General features: G+C 41.0%; 1 protein-coding gene across 3 annotated transcripts in view; it reads right to left on the bottom strand.

Moving 5' to 3' along the window:
* Positions 1 to 9,856: 9,856 nt before the first annotated feature.
* The window catches only part of LOC139166286 (piwi-like protein 4), a 48,264-nt gene continuing 42,055 nt past the window's right edge, over positions 9,857 to 16,065 (bottom strand). For 2 of the 3 annotated variants that reach the window (XM_070749638.1, XM_070749639.1), the window contains exons 19-21: positions 14,953 to 15,081; positions 13,083 to 13,230; positions 9,857 to 10,300 (exon numbers count right to left, since the gene is read on the bottom strand). In XM_070749638.1, coding sequence (XP_070605739.1) covers positions 10,184 to 10,300; positions 13,083 to 13,230; positions 14,953 to 15,081 — 394 coding nt within the window. In that variant the 3' untranslated portion in view covers positions 9,857 to 10,183. The remainder of the gene's footprint in view (positions 10,301 to 13,082; positions 13,231 to 14,952; positions 15,082 to 16,065) is intronic. The other variant, XM_070749640.1, reaches the window with a different exon arrangement.

The raw sequence follows: 16,065 nt of genomic DNA, 5'->3' as shown, positions 1-16,065 counted from the left end.
GCAGGCAAGCATTCTACTTGCTTTCCTTATTGCCTGACCGCACTGCTCACCCATTTTGAGACTGTCAGAAATCACGACCCCTAAATCCTTCTCTTCTGAAGCACAGAACTGCCAATACAATACTCAGATTGAGGATTCCTTTTCCCCAAGTGCATTATTTTACATTTGGAAAGTAGATAGCTGAAATAACACCGAGAAGGTGACAAATGAGAAAAAAGGCTTCTAAATTGAAAATCAAATCCGCCCTCCCTCCAGTAGGAATTTTAGTAAAGAATTTTTTTCCTGAGGTTTGTTTTTTCCTTCCAAAAGAAGCCGTTCGGAAAGCAAAGCTGAAGTTTTCTTTTTTTGGTCTTTTTCTTTCTTCAACAGTTACTATGAATTATTCTTAATCAGAGCAAAACCTTTTGCGATAAAAGACACAATGGAAAAGGGGGAAAATGTCTTACCTGCATGCTTCAGAACCTCGGCTCCTGGATTGTTCAAGAAGCTCCAGGTTCATCCTTTTGCAAATTCTTTGTTTCCGGTGATGACTCTCGCGAAAGTATGCGGCTGTTGCCCGGACTTGTTTTAGCTTTGCAAAGAGAAAAAGCAGGAATTTGATGTTCCTGCACTTTTGAAGAAAGTTGGAAGGCTTCTGACCAGATTTCCAACTGGCGCTGTTAAAACTGGGCCAATCTTGTTGTACACGTTCCCTATCCAGGGTCATATAATTAACTTTAGAGAACTTAACCACTGTGAAAAGCCCGAGGGTATAAAAGCTCCTGTTGTTTAAATCTATAGAAGATGACGGAATGCTGAAAGTTCCAGCACAAAGTTTGGTATCCATTTCCTTTCGTTTTATTACTACGGCTGGGTCATCAATTCTAGGTGTGGCAGGTGACAAATTCCTAACCTATTACCTACCTATGGTCCCATCATCCACTGCAAAGTTGCATTTTCCTAAACTGAACTAGTAGGTGTTGTGGTTCCGTCTGAGGCCCCTCCGGGAACGGCTGACCTTCTGTCGGTTTCCAGCTCAGAGGGAGAGGCTGAGGAACAGGAGGTGCAGACAGACGAGGAGGAGGAATCCCAGGCTGAAGAAGAGGGAGGACAGCCAGAGTCCCACCAGGGGGAGCTCTCCCCAGCAAGCAGCCTGGATTCCTTAGAGGAAAGTGCACAAGCCATAATTGATCTGCGACAACGAAGAGCTACTCAGAGACGGAATCAATTGGCTAAATACTTTCAGCATTAAAGTGGCAACAGCTGGGTTTGGGTGTGGTGCTCTTGGGAAAGGCTAAAAGGCAGACCCACCCTTCCTGGCTTGTGGAGTTTTATCTTTGAGAGTCGTGGGACCTGACTGTGAACTTTGGCGTCTTGGAATCCTGGTTTGTGCCTTTGACTATTGAAACCTTGGGGGGGGTGCCAGCAAGAAGCTTGCTGTATTGTCTGGACATCAGGACCCTGCTGTACCGTATTATAGCCTGTCTGTTGGGAAGAACAGGTTTTCCTCTGTGCTTATTTTTTCCAGTTATAAAATACTTTTGGCTTTTACCAGAGTGTCTGGCTGTTTTTTCCAGTTGGTGTTGAGGTCTGGGGGAACCCAGACAGAACAGTAGGGCACCCTCACCACTGTCAAACTGTTCACTAAGGCTGAATTACTATTACTATAAATCTTCTCATTGTTCCTATCACCCATCTCCTCCAACTTACGACCGTATGACTGTAACTGAGTCGCCTCGAGAAGGGCGGCATTGAAATCTAATATAATGCTCAGGCAATCTCACACTACTCACAAGAGCCTACAAAATTTTTGCCAGACCCATCCTAGACTACTGCTCATCTGTCTGGAACCCATACCACATCTCAGACATCAACACCCTTGAAAATGTCCAAAGATATTTCACCAGAAGAGCCCTTCACTCCTTCACTCGAAACAGAATATCCTACTAAAATAGACTAACAATCCTGGGCCTAGAAAGCCTAGAACTACGGCGCCTAAAATACGATTTGAGTATTGCCCACAAGATCATATGCTGCAACGTCCTACCGGTCAATGGCTACTTCAGCTTCAACCGCAACAACACAAGAGCACACAACAGATTCAAACTGAATACGAACTGCTCCAAACTTGACTGTATAAAATATGATTTCAACAATCGAGTTATCGAAGCGTGGAACTCATTGCCGGACTCAATTGTGTCAAGCCCTAACCCCCAACATTTCTCCCTTAGACTATCCACGATTGACCTCTCCAGGTTCCTAAGAGGCCAGTAAGGGGCGTACATAAGTGCACTGGTGTGCCTTTCGTCCCCTGTCCAATTGTCTTTCTTTTCTCTCACTTATCATATATATTTTCTTCCTTTCATATATCCTCTCCTCTAAGTTCACTTTTACCCTTATATATATTACTACATGTCTATTTTTCTTCCTATGTATTTGTGTATTGGACAAATAAATAAATAAATAAATAAACAAACAAACAAAATAACTAACTAGCTAACTAACTAACTAACTAACTAACGTGTTGCTTGTATCCTTACGATTTATATTAATATTGTTTTCTGATTGCGTATTTGTACCCTATAACAATCATTAAGTGTTGGACCTCATGATGCTTGACAAACGTACCTTGTCTTTTTATGCATATCGAAAGTTTATGCACCGAAGAGAAATTCCTTGCGTGTCCAATCCAGGCTGTCCAGGGAGAAAGCATTTTGAAATTCCCTGATATTTCCCTGACATTTCCCTGTAACTTGAGATCTAGTTAAGGCACAGTCGTAGATGACGTCATACCAAACGGCTAAGCCATGGAGAAATATCAGTAGTTGTTGCCACAGTTATGCTCATTTTTGCTTAACTCTGCCAGGCAGCGCAATCTCTTTTTTAAACATGATTCTTCCCTAACTTTCAAACATTTTAATACAGTTTGTCTTTCCCCCCTGATTTATTGTTTTTTTCACGTATTCCCTGATAATTCCTTGATATTTCCAGGACCACTGATTTCCCTGATAATTCCCTGATTTTCCTGTTTTCCAGGTTTGCTGGACAACCTGCCAATCACACTTGGCCAATAAAGAATTCTATTCTATTCTATTCTATTAATAGGTATTGCAGTAGAAGGCTTACAACAGTTCATTTGATGACTGAAGTTAGTGGCAATGAAAAAAGTGAGAGGCGTTTGTAGGTAGAGGTATCACTGTATCTCAGTTTGATCCCAATGCCAAGATCCACATAAAATCTTATTTTCTAAGCAGTTGATCAAATCATTCCCTGATTCATTCATGGATGATTTAGATGACTGTCCGCTCTTTTATTAATTTTGAAGCTTGATCACAGCATGGTGGAGAATCGTCCTGACTAAAAATAGGGGGGAAACTGAAAGAATATCTACGTAGGATAAATCTTCTGACGTAGACTGACATTGTAAAAAGATCTCATTGATGCTGAACAATAGACAGTATATATCTCTAGATGCTGTCCGTTCTTTTTCTAGGAAAAATGCTTGATTTCTAATCTTATTTTTTATTCGTATCGCACTAAACCTACCACATTGTCCTTAGCACTTAGGCGAACATCATTCTTTAAATCCGATGCATAAGAAAGTAAGGTTGCTAGGTATAAATCGGTTCCACTTCACAGTTTTCACCCTTTTATTTCCTTTGGGGTGGGCTAATCCCTTTATTAACTTATCGATCTAACTTACAGGTATTGTGCTAAGGATTACCGGAATGTCTTGTTTGGATGTGTGCCAATAGCTTTGCACGGTCCAGTAAGAATAGGATCAGAAAGCCAAAATTGCCTGTTTCAGTATGAAATGAAACATGATGAAATTGGAAAGAATTTTTCAGAAACCTGGAGAAGCAAGCGGTAAAGCTAACATATAAGCTGATAATTATATTGACTCGGCTCAAGATTGACGTGCTGAATTCCCTATTTAAGAGGAGGTGGGGGTTGTAATAAAGCCGTCTTTTGTTTTCTGTAGCAACAACACAAGAGCACGCAACAGATTCAAACTTAATACGAACCGCTCCAAACGTGACTGTAAAAAATATGACTTTAACAATCGAGTTGTCGAAGCGTGGAACTCATTACCGGATTCAATAGTGTCAACCCCTAACCCCCAACATTTCTCCCTTAGACTATCCACAATTGACCTCTCCAGGTTCCTAAGAGGTCAGTAAGGGGCGTACATAATTGCACTAGTATGCCTTTCATCCCCTGTCCAATTGTCTTTCCTTTATCTCATATATTATATATATTTTCTTCCTTTCATATATCTTCTCTTCTATTTTAACTTTTATCCTTATATATATTACTTCATGTTATTTTCTCTCTATGTATTTGTGTATTGGACAAATGAATAAATAAATAAATAAATAAATATTCCAGTATGTTACCTAGAGAAAGACAAACTGTTCTGCTTTTCAATTCAAATATCAAAAAAGAAAATCTGTTGAACCATACATACACCTCATGTTGAGCTTGACACTTATATACACCCTAGAACCTGTGACTCTCATCTAGCAGAGGAAAACTCTAATTTTGTTTATTTATGTGTTGCGTATTATTTACATCAATTTTCCCCAATCTGGAAAGGCTAGTTTATGGTAGATATAATTTAAATACAGGTAGCCCTTGTCTTATGACCACGATTGAGTTCTGAATTTCCAGTGCTGAGAAAGACAGTTGTTAAGTGAGGGAATATGGTTTTCAGGTAGGGAGGGGTGACTTGGATAGGACACTATTAAAAAATGATGAAAAATTAATTGGCAAAATATATAAATGTTTGATTCGTTATGAGACAGAAGTGGAAATTGTAAAAGAAAGTATGATAAGTTGGGGAATGAATTTTGGCTACACAATTGAATTAGAAAAATGGGAAAAATTATGGACTAATAATTGGCAGATGACAAAATCGACTGCATTCAAGGAAAACCAATTAAAAAGGTTTTACAGGTGGCACTTATCACCGGAAAGACTATCAAAAATGTTCCCCAAAACCTCCCCATTATGCTGGAAGTGCAAAAAAGAAAGAGGCACGTTCTATCATCAATGGTGGACATGTGTACAAGCAAAAAATTTCTGGAATAAAATAACTGACTGGTTAAAAGAAATAGTAAAAGAAGAAATTGGAAAAAACCCAGAATTGTATTTATTGGGTATTTTTAATTTAAAAAATGGAAAAAGAGGTAAGATATTTAGTTATACACATACCAACAGCTGCCAGGATAGTATACTGTATGCCCAACAATGGAAAATAGACAAAGCACCGGAAGAAAATATAGTAACTAAAAAGATATTGGGCTGTGCCGAGATGGACAGATTATCTAAAAAATTAGAGGGAAAAGAAGATTCAGATTATTATAAAATATGGGCAAAATTTTATGATTGGTTAAAGGAAAGAGCAACAAAGAAATAAATAAAAATTCAAGCAAAGCAACACATCGAATAAAAGAATTCAAAAATTAACACTATGTGAATGAAGTAAAATTCTCTGATCGAACACCTAAAAAGTGGGGAAACTTTTATTTCCCAAATGTTGTATGTGTATGTTTCTGTGTATGTCTTTTTTTTAATGTTATATTTGAAAAAAAACAATTTTTTTAAAAAAGTGAGCTTTGCCCCATCTTGTGACCTTTCTTGGCAGTTGTTAAAATGAATCACTGCAGTTGTTACATTAATAACATGGTATCTCGCTTTTCTAGATGCTTTGACTCTGCTTATCAGAAGGTTACAAAAGAATGGAATGGAATAGAATAGAATAGAATACCCTATGAGACTAGACTTTCAATCCTGGGCCTAGAAAGTTTAGAACTAAGACGCCTTAAACAAGATCTAAGTATTGCCCACAAGATCATATACTGCAACGTCCTACCTGTCAGTGACTACTTCAGCTTCAACCACAACAACACAAGAGCACACAACAGATTTAAACTTAATATTAACTGCTCCAAACTTGACTGTAAAAAATATGACTTCAGTAACCGAGTTGTCGAAGCGTGGAACTCATTACCGGACTCCATAGTGTCATCCCCAAACCCCCAACAATTTACCCTTAGATTATCTACGGTTGACCTATCCAGATTCCTAAGAGGTCAGTAAGGGGCGAGTACAAGGGCACTAGAGTGCCTTCCGTCCCCTGTCCTATTGCTCTCCTATATCTCCTATACCTTTCTTCTATTCCTATATCTCTTCTTCTATTCTTTCATTGATATGTTCTATTACTTTACCTTCTTTTCTATTATTTCTTAGATATATTTTACTATGAGTATCTCCTCTATAACCTTCATCATGTATTTTACTATGTGTATAGAGATATATACCCACTAAAACCCTCATTGTGTATTGGACAAAAATAAATAAATAAATAAATAAAAATAAATAGAATGGAACAGAATAGAATAGAAATAGAATATAATAGAATAAGAAAATAGAAAAGAAACACGTTTCTAAGTATGTCGCACTCAGGTAATTTTAGATTCTAGCTTTAGAATAGAAATTAAAATAGAATGGAATGGAATGGAATAGAATAAGAAAATAGAAAAGATAACACATTTCTAAGTATGGTGCAATCGGAGGAAATTTTAGATTCTAGCTTTAGAATAGAAGAGAAGAGAATAAGAAAATAGAAAAGATAACTTTCGAATAGAATAAAAATAGAAAAGAATGGAATAGAATACGAAAATAGAAAAGATAACACATTTCTAAGTATGGTGCAATCAGGAAATTTTAGATTTTAGCTTTAGAATAGAATAGAATAAGAAAATAGAAAAGATAACTTTTGAATAGAATAGAAATAGAATATAATGGAATGGAATAGAATACGAAAATAGAAAAGATAACACATTTCTAAGTAGAGTGCACTCAGGAAATTTTAGATTCTAGCTTTAGAATAGAAAGAGAAATAAATCAAAAAAGAATAGAATAACAGTTGGAAGAGACCCCCCTGCTCATGCAGGAAACCCTACACCACTTCAGACAAATGATTATCCAACATCTTTCTAAAAACCTCCAGTGTTGGAGCATTCTCAACTTCTGGAGGCAAGGAATTTTCTCCTTTGTTCTAGGCTGCTTCTCTCCTTGATTAATTTTCCTCCATTGCTTTTGGTCCTGCTCTCTGGTGCTTTGGAGAACAGGTTGGCCATCACCTCCCTCCTTCTTTGTGGCAACCCCTGAGATATTGGAACTCTGCTGTCATGTCACCCTTAGTCCTTTTCACAAAATGAGACATACCCAATTCCAGCAACCGTTCTTTATATGTTTTAGCCTCCAATCCCCTAAATCAGGGGTATCAAGGACCGGGGGCCATATCCAGCCCGCGGGGTGCTTAGATCTGGCCCATGGGGCCACTCTGGAAACAGTGAAGGACTCGCCTGCGGTGCCTCTGCCAATGAAAACGGAGCTCTACACCGCCCTCCCAAGCCCTGTTTTTAGTGGCAGAGGGTTTTCTCGGGCAAAGCACTCGGGCTACCAGAGGCGCTCCCAACACAAGTGACATCATGCTGGCCACGCCCATCCTGCCACACTCACGCCAGCCCTCCGTTGGTCAAACACAACTCTGATGCAGCCCTGAATGGTCACATCATTTGGGGATGCTGCAACCATCAAAGTTATAGGCCAGTTGCTGAGCAGGCCAATTTTGACCATGTGACGATGGGAATATGGCAACAGTCGTTAAGTATGAAAAAGTCATGTCCCTTTTTCTGTTGGAACTTCGAACGGTAACTTCAAACTAAACAAATGGTTGTAAGTCAAGGACTACCTGTATTTTTTTTAAAAATAAAATGTTTTCTTCTTATTAAAAAAAATTTAAATGTTAAGTTATAGTCATATTGCTGTCACGGTTATTGTTCTGTCTGGGTCCCCTCAGACGCCAACACCAACCAAAAAGAGTATCCAGACACACTGGTAAAAAGCAAAGGCAGTTTATATAATTCAAAGCAAACACAGGTAACAAAAACTGTTCTTACAGACAGGAACACTATGAAGCTTCACAGAGGTTTCACGAAGGTCAGGCAATAAAACAGGATTCTTGCTGGCAAAAACAACGCTGGAGATAATAAAACCCACGCCTCCCCCAAGTCTTCCAGACTTCTAGGCCACAAGCCAAGATCAGAGACGCCAAGAATCGAAGCAAGGTCACAGGACTCCCAGTTGATAACTCTCCACAAGACTGTAAGGGCGGGCCTGCCTTTTCAACCCTGCTTAGGAGAACCACACCCAAACCCAGCTGTTGCCAATTCAGGGATGGAAATACCTTTCTAATTGGCCCCGTCTTTGAGCTGCACGTCGCTGCCTCATGTCTATTATAGCCTGTGCGTCTTCATCCAATGAATCCAGGCTACTAGCTGGGGAGAGGGCCCCCCCGGGGGTCTCAGGCTGCTCTCCCTCCTCCTCTTCCTGACGTTCCTCTCCCCCGTCTGCCTGGTCCTCCCCCTCCTGTTCACTGTCCTCCTCCTCTGGGCATGGATCCGGCAGAGCTCCAGCCGGTCCCTGAGGAGCCTCAGGCTGAATCACAACAGGTTATGTATATTTGTTGTTTAATTGGATACTAAGAGGTTTTTTAAAAAAAACATGTTGTATTACCCGAAGCCCAATGCATCTGGAAAGTACTTACCTCAGGGAGATTGTTCTATATGCAAAATGAGAAATCAAATAAAATATTAACATTAATAATAAATATATGCCCAAGCACCCATCCTCCAATAACAAATCCCAGCAGCCGATTAGGTCCCAGAGTTGGTGTTCTCCAGGTCCCGTCGACTATAAATGTCGTCTGGCGGGACCTAGGCGAAGAGCCTTCTCTGTGGCGGCCCCGGCCCTGTGGAATCAGCTCCCTTCGGAGATTCACATTGCCCCCATCCTCCTCGCCTTTCGCAAGAGCCTCAAGACCCATCTATGTCGCCAGGCACGGGGCAGTTAGATCATGCCCCCCTTTCCTGACCATTAAATGTTATGTGTGGATGTGATTGAGTTATTGGCTGCTTTTTAATGTAATGGGATTTTAGCTTATAGTTTTTAATTATTAGATTTGTACACATATTGTTTTTGTACTGTGTTCTGTGAGTCTAGATAAGTCTAAATAATAATAATAATAATAATAATAATAATAATAATAATAATAATAATAATAATAATAATTGTGGTTAGCTCTGGCTCAGCTCCTGCCCCAAGGACTGTGGATGTGGGGGAGACATCCACATGCTGCAGGCCTCTTTTGCCCCTGGTGAAATCTGCTGATGAAGGCTCCTCTGACCAAGAAGACATGAGTGACAGGGAGGAGGAGAGTGGGGCAGACAGCTCAGAAGGAGATCAATTATCTAGCTCCTCCTTGGATTCAGAACAAGAGTTAATGATACAGCCACGCATGCGGAGAGCGTGCATAGGCAACAACAACTGAGAGATTATTATCAAAGAAAATGAGGCCACCTGTGGTTGGGTGGGGCTGTGGTAATTAGTGAGGCTGCTATAAAGAGCAGCCTGTGGGTTTGGCCATTGTGGAGGATTATCTGATCGTTGTGTTTCGTGACTGCTTTGCTGACTTTGACCTTTTGTGTGCTGATTTTCCCCCGCTTTGAAACTAAACCAGAGCAAAGTGTGTTTCACTTTGTGAAAGAAAAAGGACTGTGAATTGCCTCACAGCTGCAAGCTAAGTATCACAGAACTGATAAGGGACTTGTACAAATTAACAGTTTGTTTGGAGACGAGTGCTCTTTGCTATACCAAAAGAGGGCTTGGTTTAAGTGAATTTTCATTATAAAGAACATTGTTTTGAATTTTCAAACGTGTGTGTGTCTGAAATTTGTATCTGTGAATTTTGGGGAGGAGTGTACCAGAGAGCCCGATAGAACAAATAATAATAATAATGATGATGATGTAGGATTTAAGGCATGCTTTATTACAAACAACACAAATAAGTACAATCACAAAATATTTCCATCTCAGAAAGTAGCAGACTTAAATATTCAGTTACAGAAATAAACAACACCATGAAATGAAGGAGGTTCACACACAAAAAAACTTTCATTAAAACATACAACAAACCATCATTTATTTTTTTTTAAATCAAAGGTTACTGATGCAAATGAAGACAAGGAAATGCCACCCCTCCACTTCCTGGAACTGAAGAAGCCACAGGAAAGGGAGACGGTGCTTTCCTTGAGAAATCAAACTCTTGCTCGCTGCCGTTCTTTCTCCAGCATCTTCACAAATAGAAAAGCTTGTTTGCCAGTTCCAGGCTTGGCTCTCTGTGGATGCTCTGGCTGACCAAAAACGTCAGCTTGCTGGCATATTGACAAGGCGCTGGCACTCTAATTAACCCCTAGGAAGGCAAGGGCGGGGGGGGAAAAGAATGGGGATGCTACTAGCTTGTGCTGCCACCTCTGGCCCCAAGTGGTAAGACGTTTCTGAAATACTGTACAGTGTTGCCCCGATTTTCGCTGGTTCGAACTTTGCGAATAGCCTATACCACGGTTTTTCAAAAAATATTAATTGAAAAATACTTTGTGGTTTTTTTCCTATAGCACGGTTTTTCCCACCCGATGACGTCATATGTCATCGCCAAATTAATAATTTTTGCAAATAAATAACAAAAAAATAATTATTGTTAATAAATAATTATGTTTATAAATATCAGGATCACTAAGTGTCTTATTCAATGGTGAGTACCAGTAATAATGGTGAGTAAATTGTTGTTAAGGGAATGGGAAATGGTAATTTAAGGGTTTAAAGTGTTAAGAGATGGCTTGTGATATTGTCCAGAGCCAAAAATGGTGTATTTACTTCCAGATCTCTACTTCACGGAAATTCGACTTTCGCGGGCGGTCTCGGAACGCATCCCCCGCGGAAATCGAGGGAACACTGTATTACCAATAGCACTTGGCACTTAAGACTTATAGACTGCTTTATAGTGCTTTTACAGCCCTCGCTAAGCGGTTTACAGAGTCAGCTACAGTGGTACCTCTACCTACAAACGCCTCTACCTATTAACTTTTGTAGATAAGAACCAGGTGTTCAAGATTTTTTTGCCTCTTCTCAAGAACTATTTTCCACTTACAAACCCGAGCCTCTGAAACTGTAACCGGAAAAGGCAGGGAGAAGCCTCCGTGGGGCCTCTCTAGGAATCTCCTGGGAGGAAACAGGGCCGGAAAAGGTGGGGAGAAGCCTCCGTGGGGCCTCTCTAGGGATCTCCTGGGAGGAAACAGGGCCGGAAAAGGTGGGGAGAAGCCTCCGTGGGGCCTCTCTAGGGATCTCCTGAGAGGAAACAGGGCCGGAAAAGGCAGGGAGAAGCCTCCGTGGGGCCTCTCTAGGAATCTCCTGGGAGGAAACAGGGCCGGAAAAGGCAGGGAGAAGCCTCCATGGGGCCTCTCTAGGAATCTCCTGGGAGGAAACAGGGCCGGAAAAGGTGGGGAGAAGCCTCCGTGGGGCCTCTCTAGGGATCTCCTGGGAGGAAACAGGGCCAGAAAAGGCGAGGAGAAGCCTCCGTGGGGCCTCTCTAGGAATCTCCTGGGAGGAAACAGGGCCGGAAAAGGCGGGGAGAAGCCTCCATGGGGCCTCTCTAGGGATCTCCTGGGAGGAAACAGGGCCAGAAAAGCCGGGAGAATGGGGCCTCTCTAGAAATTTCCTGGGAGGAAACAGGGCCTCCACCCTCCCTGTGGTTTCCCCAATCGCATGCATTATTTGCTTTTACATTGATTCCTATGGGAAAAATTGCTTCTTCTTACAAACTTTTCTACTTAAGAACCTGGTCACGGAATGAATTAAGTTTGTAAATAGAGGTACCACTGTATGCCCCCAACAATCTGGGTCCTTAATTTAAAAAATAAATAAAACAAGAGTTCCTAAAAACATCCTCCAGTCAATGATATTCAGCAGATAGTCAACTACCCTGTTTTCCCCAAAATAAGACATTCCCTGATGATAAGTCCAATTGTCAATAAGGCCAATCACTTATTTCAGGGTTCAAAAAATATAACAGGGTCTTATTTCCAGGGAAAGACCTCTGACAGAGAAAAGGAGGCCCGAGGTGATGCACACAAGTGAACTTCCGGTTGGAGCTGACATAGGGCAATGCCCCGCGTGCCCTCAGATACGGCTCCGAGTGCCACCTGTGGCACATGTGCCTTAGGTTCACCATCACTGGTATAGGATTTCTTGCTTGAGCAGCAGGTTGAACTAGAACAGTGTTTCCCAACTTTGGCAACTTGAAGATATCTGGACTTCAACTCCCAGAATTCCCCAGCCAGCATTTGCTGGCTGGGGAATTCTAGGAGTTGAAGTCCAAATATCTTCAAGTTGCCAAGGTTGGGAAACATTGAATTAGAAGACCTCTAAGGTCCCTTCCAACTTTTTCATTCTATGTTCTTTGTTCTTCAAAGCAATGTCTTATGTGACTAGCTGCTTAGCTGGCTGGTGGGCAGGGGTGGGCTTCAAAAAATTTAGCAAGGGGTTCTCTGCTTGTTTGCTGGCTGGGTGTGGCCATGGTGGGTGTGACCTAGTCAGCCTCCTGCACCATGGCGGGAGGAGGGGGTTGCCTTCCCTGGGCTCCGGAGGCTTTACTTGAGTCTCCGGAAGGGTGAAAATGGCCCGCCCAGGCTCCAGAGGCTGGAAATGAGCCTGCTTCCGGTCTTTCCGAACTTCCGGTAGGCCCGTTTTTTCCCATCCCGGATTCTCCGCACATGCGCTGTATCCAAAACGGGCCGCATGGTGACTCCTGGGGGGGGGGGGGGTAGGCAGGGCCAGCCAAGAGTGAGATTTGGGGGTTCTCCGAACTGCACAGAATCTTAGCTAGAGGTTGTCCCGAACCCCTGTGAACCCCCAGCAGCCCATTCACCCTGCTGATGGGTGAATGGTGGTGCTACCACATTTGAATGGATGCCACGGGAACTGGTGGAATGAGGAAGGACAGAGAAATTGCCTCTCTCATCACAAAGACTTTGGGCTACAACTTCCAGCATTCTCAGTGAGCAATCTTTGCTGGCTGTGTGACTTGGAGTTGAAATCTACCACATCTGGAAGATGACAGCTAAAAAGAGATTATTTACTTCCAAAATTCACTAAGATATGGGAAGCACTGTCTCTAAGTAGATGGAAATGCTACTTACAGGCCAATTGTAGTAGAGGTGACACATCTTGTAAGTGAGCCGCTGCATATGGTCCGGCTTTAACTTGATGTCATCATAAATCACATTGTAGTACGTGGGGTTGACAGTCCCTTGGCGTGCAAGTTGGCTAATCAAGAAAAAGTCATACCTGTTGGGCAAAGGTAGAATTAGACTTAGGAAAAATGTTGTGGAGCATGAACATATTAACAGCGGCAACAAAAGCAACAATTCATTGAGAGAAAGCTTTCTTATTATTTCTATCCTGCCTTCCTAATCATTATACTAACCCCAATGTTAATTGGAGATGAAAGTAAAAACACAAGATGTGTTTTAAAACTTAAAAATGAATGTGTTAAACCATTAGTATGTATAACTCAGGGTAAAGTAGTATATAAGGGGAGGATATTGGGAGGTTCCCTTTGCAGAAAATCAATGTTTGATTCTTCAAAGGAAAAGAGCACGTTAAGAGTTTTGCCATTCGTACAAACATACCTTTCTGCAGTTCTGAGCAATTATAGTGTTACGTCTGTGAGTAAATTTTGTTTTGGAAACCTTGTTTTGAAATCCTGCTTATCAGCTCTCCCACTCGCTTTGAACTTTGGCAGCGGAAAGACATTCCTTTGTTCTTTTTCTGTTTTCCCACAAACCCTATTATATAACAGACTATTTCATTTCAACACCCTGTGTCTAAGCCTTAATTGGAAGTTAATTGCTGCTGGTATGGTTTGTGGGACAGAACACTATGTAAACAAAAATATACTATATATATGCCTCCTCCAACTGTAAAAAGTTTCTTTTATCGCTGTGAAATATACAGCTAAAAAGGCTTATACAGTGGTACCTCGAGATACGAGTTTAATTCGTTCCGGACCTGGGCTCTTAAGTTGAGCAGCTCTTATCTCGAACGACTTTTCCCCATAGGAATTAATGTAAATAATTTTAATTGGTTCCAGCCCTCAAAAAACTCACAAAGTTAGTCTAAATTATGCAGAAAGACATGTTTTTAATGAAGAAATGTACATGTACATATAAATGAATAATGAAGTTTCTTTCACTTAACTTGTAAACTTTCTTAAACTTTTAAATTTACATATGTTCAACTTCTCTGCCACCCAATCCTGTAGGACAGAGGTCCCCAACCCTTTTTGCACCAGGGACCGGCTTTAAGCGATCAAGAGAGGAATGGGTGAATGAATGGACGGAGGGTGGGAAGGAAGGAAGGAAAGAGGGAAGGGACAGGAACAGAGGAAGGAAGCAAGGAAACTTATGAAAGGGGAGAGTAAGAGAGGAATGAGTGAAGGGAGGGAGGGAGGGAAGAAGGTGGGAAGGAGAAAGAAAAGAAGAAATAGAGGAAGGGAAGGTAAAAGAGAGAAAGAAAAAGAGCAAGAAAGAAAGAAAGAAAGAAAGAAAGAAAGAAAGAAAGAAAGAAAGAAAGAAAGAAAGGGGGAAGGGACAGGAACAGAGGAAGGAAGCAAGGAAACTTATGAAAGGGGAGAGTAAGAGAGGAATGAGTGAAAGGAGGGAGGGAGGGAAGAAGGTGGGAAGGAGAAAGAAAAGAAGAAATAGAGGAAGGGAAGGTAAAAGAGAGAAAGAAAAAGAGCAAGAAAGAAAGCTGCAAGCACCCCCCCGAGCCCCCCAGGCCGGCTGCAACCTTTTAAAACACGCGCGCCGCTTCGCAGCTGTCTCCTGAAGCCGAACGCGGAAGTTAGCGTTTGGCTTCAGGAGACAGCTCCTTGGCGCTTGTATCTCGAATTTGGGCTTGTAAGTAGAACAAAAATATCTCTCCCCTCCCAGCTCTTATCTCGAGTTGCTCTTAAGTAGAGCAGCTCTTATGTCGGGGTTCCACTGTATTATGACAATGTATACTTGCCAGGCTGGTTGGGTGGCTTCTGTATCAATAACAGTTCCAACAGGAGGATTTCTCAGGCCACCGTTAGACTCAACGAAGAAGCGAGAGAGGCATTTCTTTTTCACAATGATCAATGACATTTTGGGTCTTCTGGTTTTGAAAGTAAAAAGAGAAGAAAGGCAATGAAAAAACAGTGCACTTCTTCTTCTTTTTTCTGGGTATAAAATTTCTTTTTTTCCCCAACATACAACATAAGCAGTAAAAAACCACAATCATTCTCTAAATAATAATAATAGGTATTTGTTACATTAAACATTCAGAAAAAAATCTTAACAATGCCTTTAATACTTTTTATCCTCTTCTTTGCTAAATTAAAATTAACTACACATGAAACATCATAAATAATAATAATAATAATAATAATAATAAACATATTTCATCTATAGATAGCAATGTTATAAAATCTATCCCCTTGTATTTTATATATTTATATATTTTATATAATATATTATATTCCCTTTTTCTATCTATAATAAAACATAGACATTTTAACTCAACATCTAATTTACTCCTTTCACCTCTATGTTAACTCCTTATCCTTATCCTGAAATGACTATCTGACATATTCTATCACCAACCTGGTGTCAGGGCTCCAAATAGCATCCAAAATTAAATCAAGAGTCCAAGGCAAAGTATTCCTCAAAGTTCCAATTTATTAACAGAGCCATATTGGCACATCTGGGTGAAACCCGAATCTGAAGTTTTCCGGATTTCACCACCCAGTTGAAAGTTCAAGTCCTTGTCCCCACGCCCACAAGTCCATCACGCTGTCCAATCTTATATTGCCATGCTGGCAGAATCCACCCCTCTCCTTCCATGCAGGTGAAGAGGTACACAGACAAAGGATGACCTTGGTTTTCTAGAAAGCATTTGTTACGGCTCACATGCTAACAACCTCATACAACCTCCCATTTTCCCACAGTAGAAAATGCATAGTAGAATAGCATAATGCACTTGGGGAAAAGGAATCCTCAATCTGAGTATTGCATTGGCAGTTCTGTGTTAGCAAAAACTTCAGAAGAGAAGGATTTAGGGGTGGTGATTTCTGACAGTCTCAAAATGGGTGAGCAGTGT

The sequence above is a fragment of the Erythrolamprus reginae genome, chromosome 4 (genome assembly GCF_031021105.1).
Source record: "Erythrolamprus reginae isolate rEryReg1 chromosome 4, rEryReg1.hap1, whole genome shotgun sequence".
Lineage (NCBI taxonomy): Eukaryota > Metazoa > Chordata > Lepidosauria > Squamata > Dipsadidae > Erythrolamprus > Erythrolamprus reginae.
Note: the sequence above shows the minus strand (reverse complement) of the source record. Positions and strands in the feature narration are given on the sequence as shown.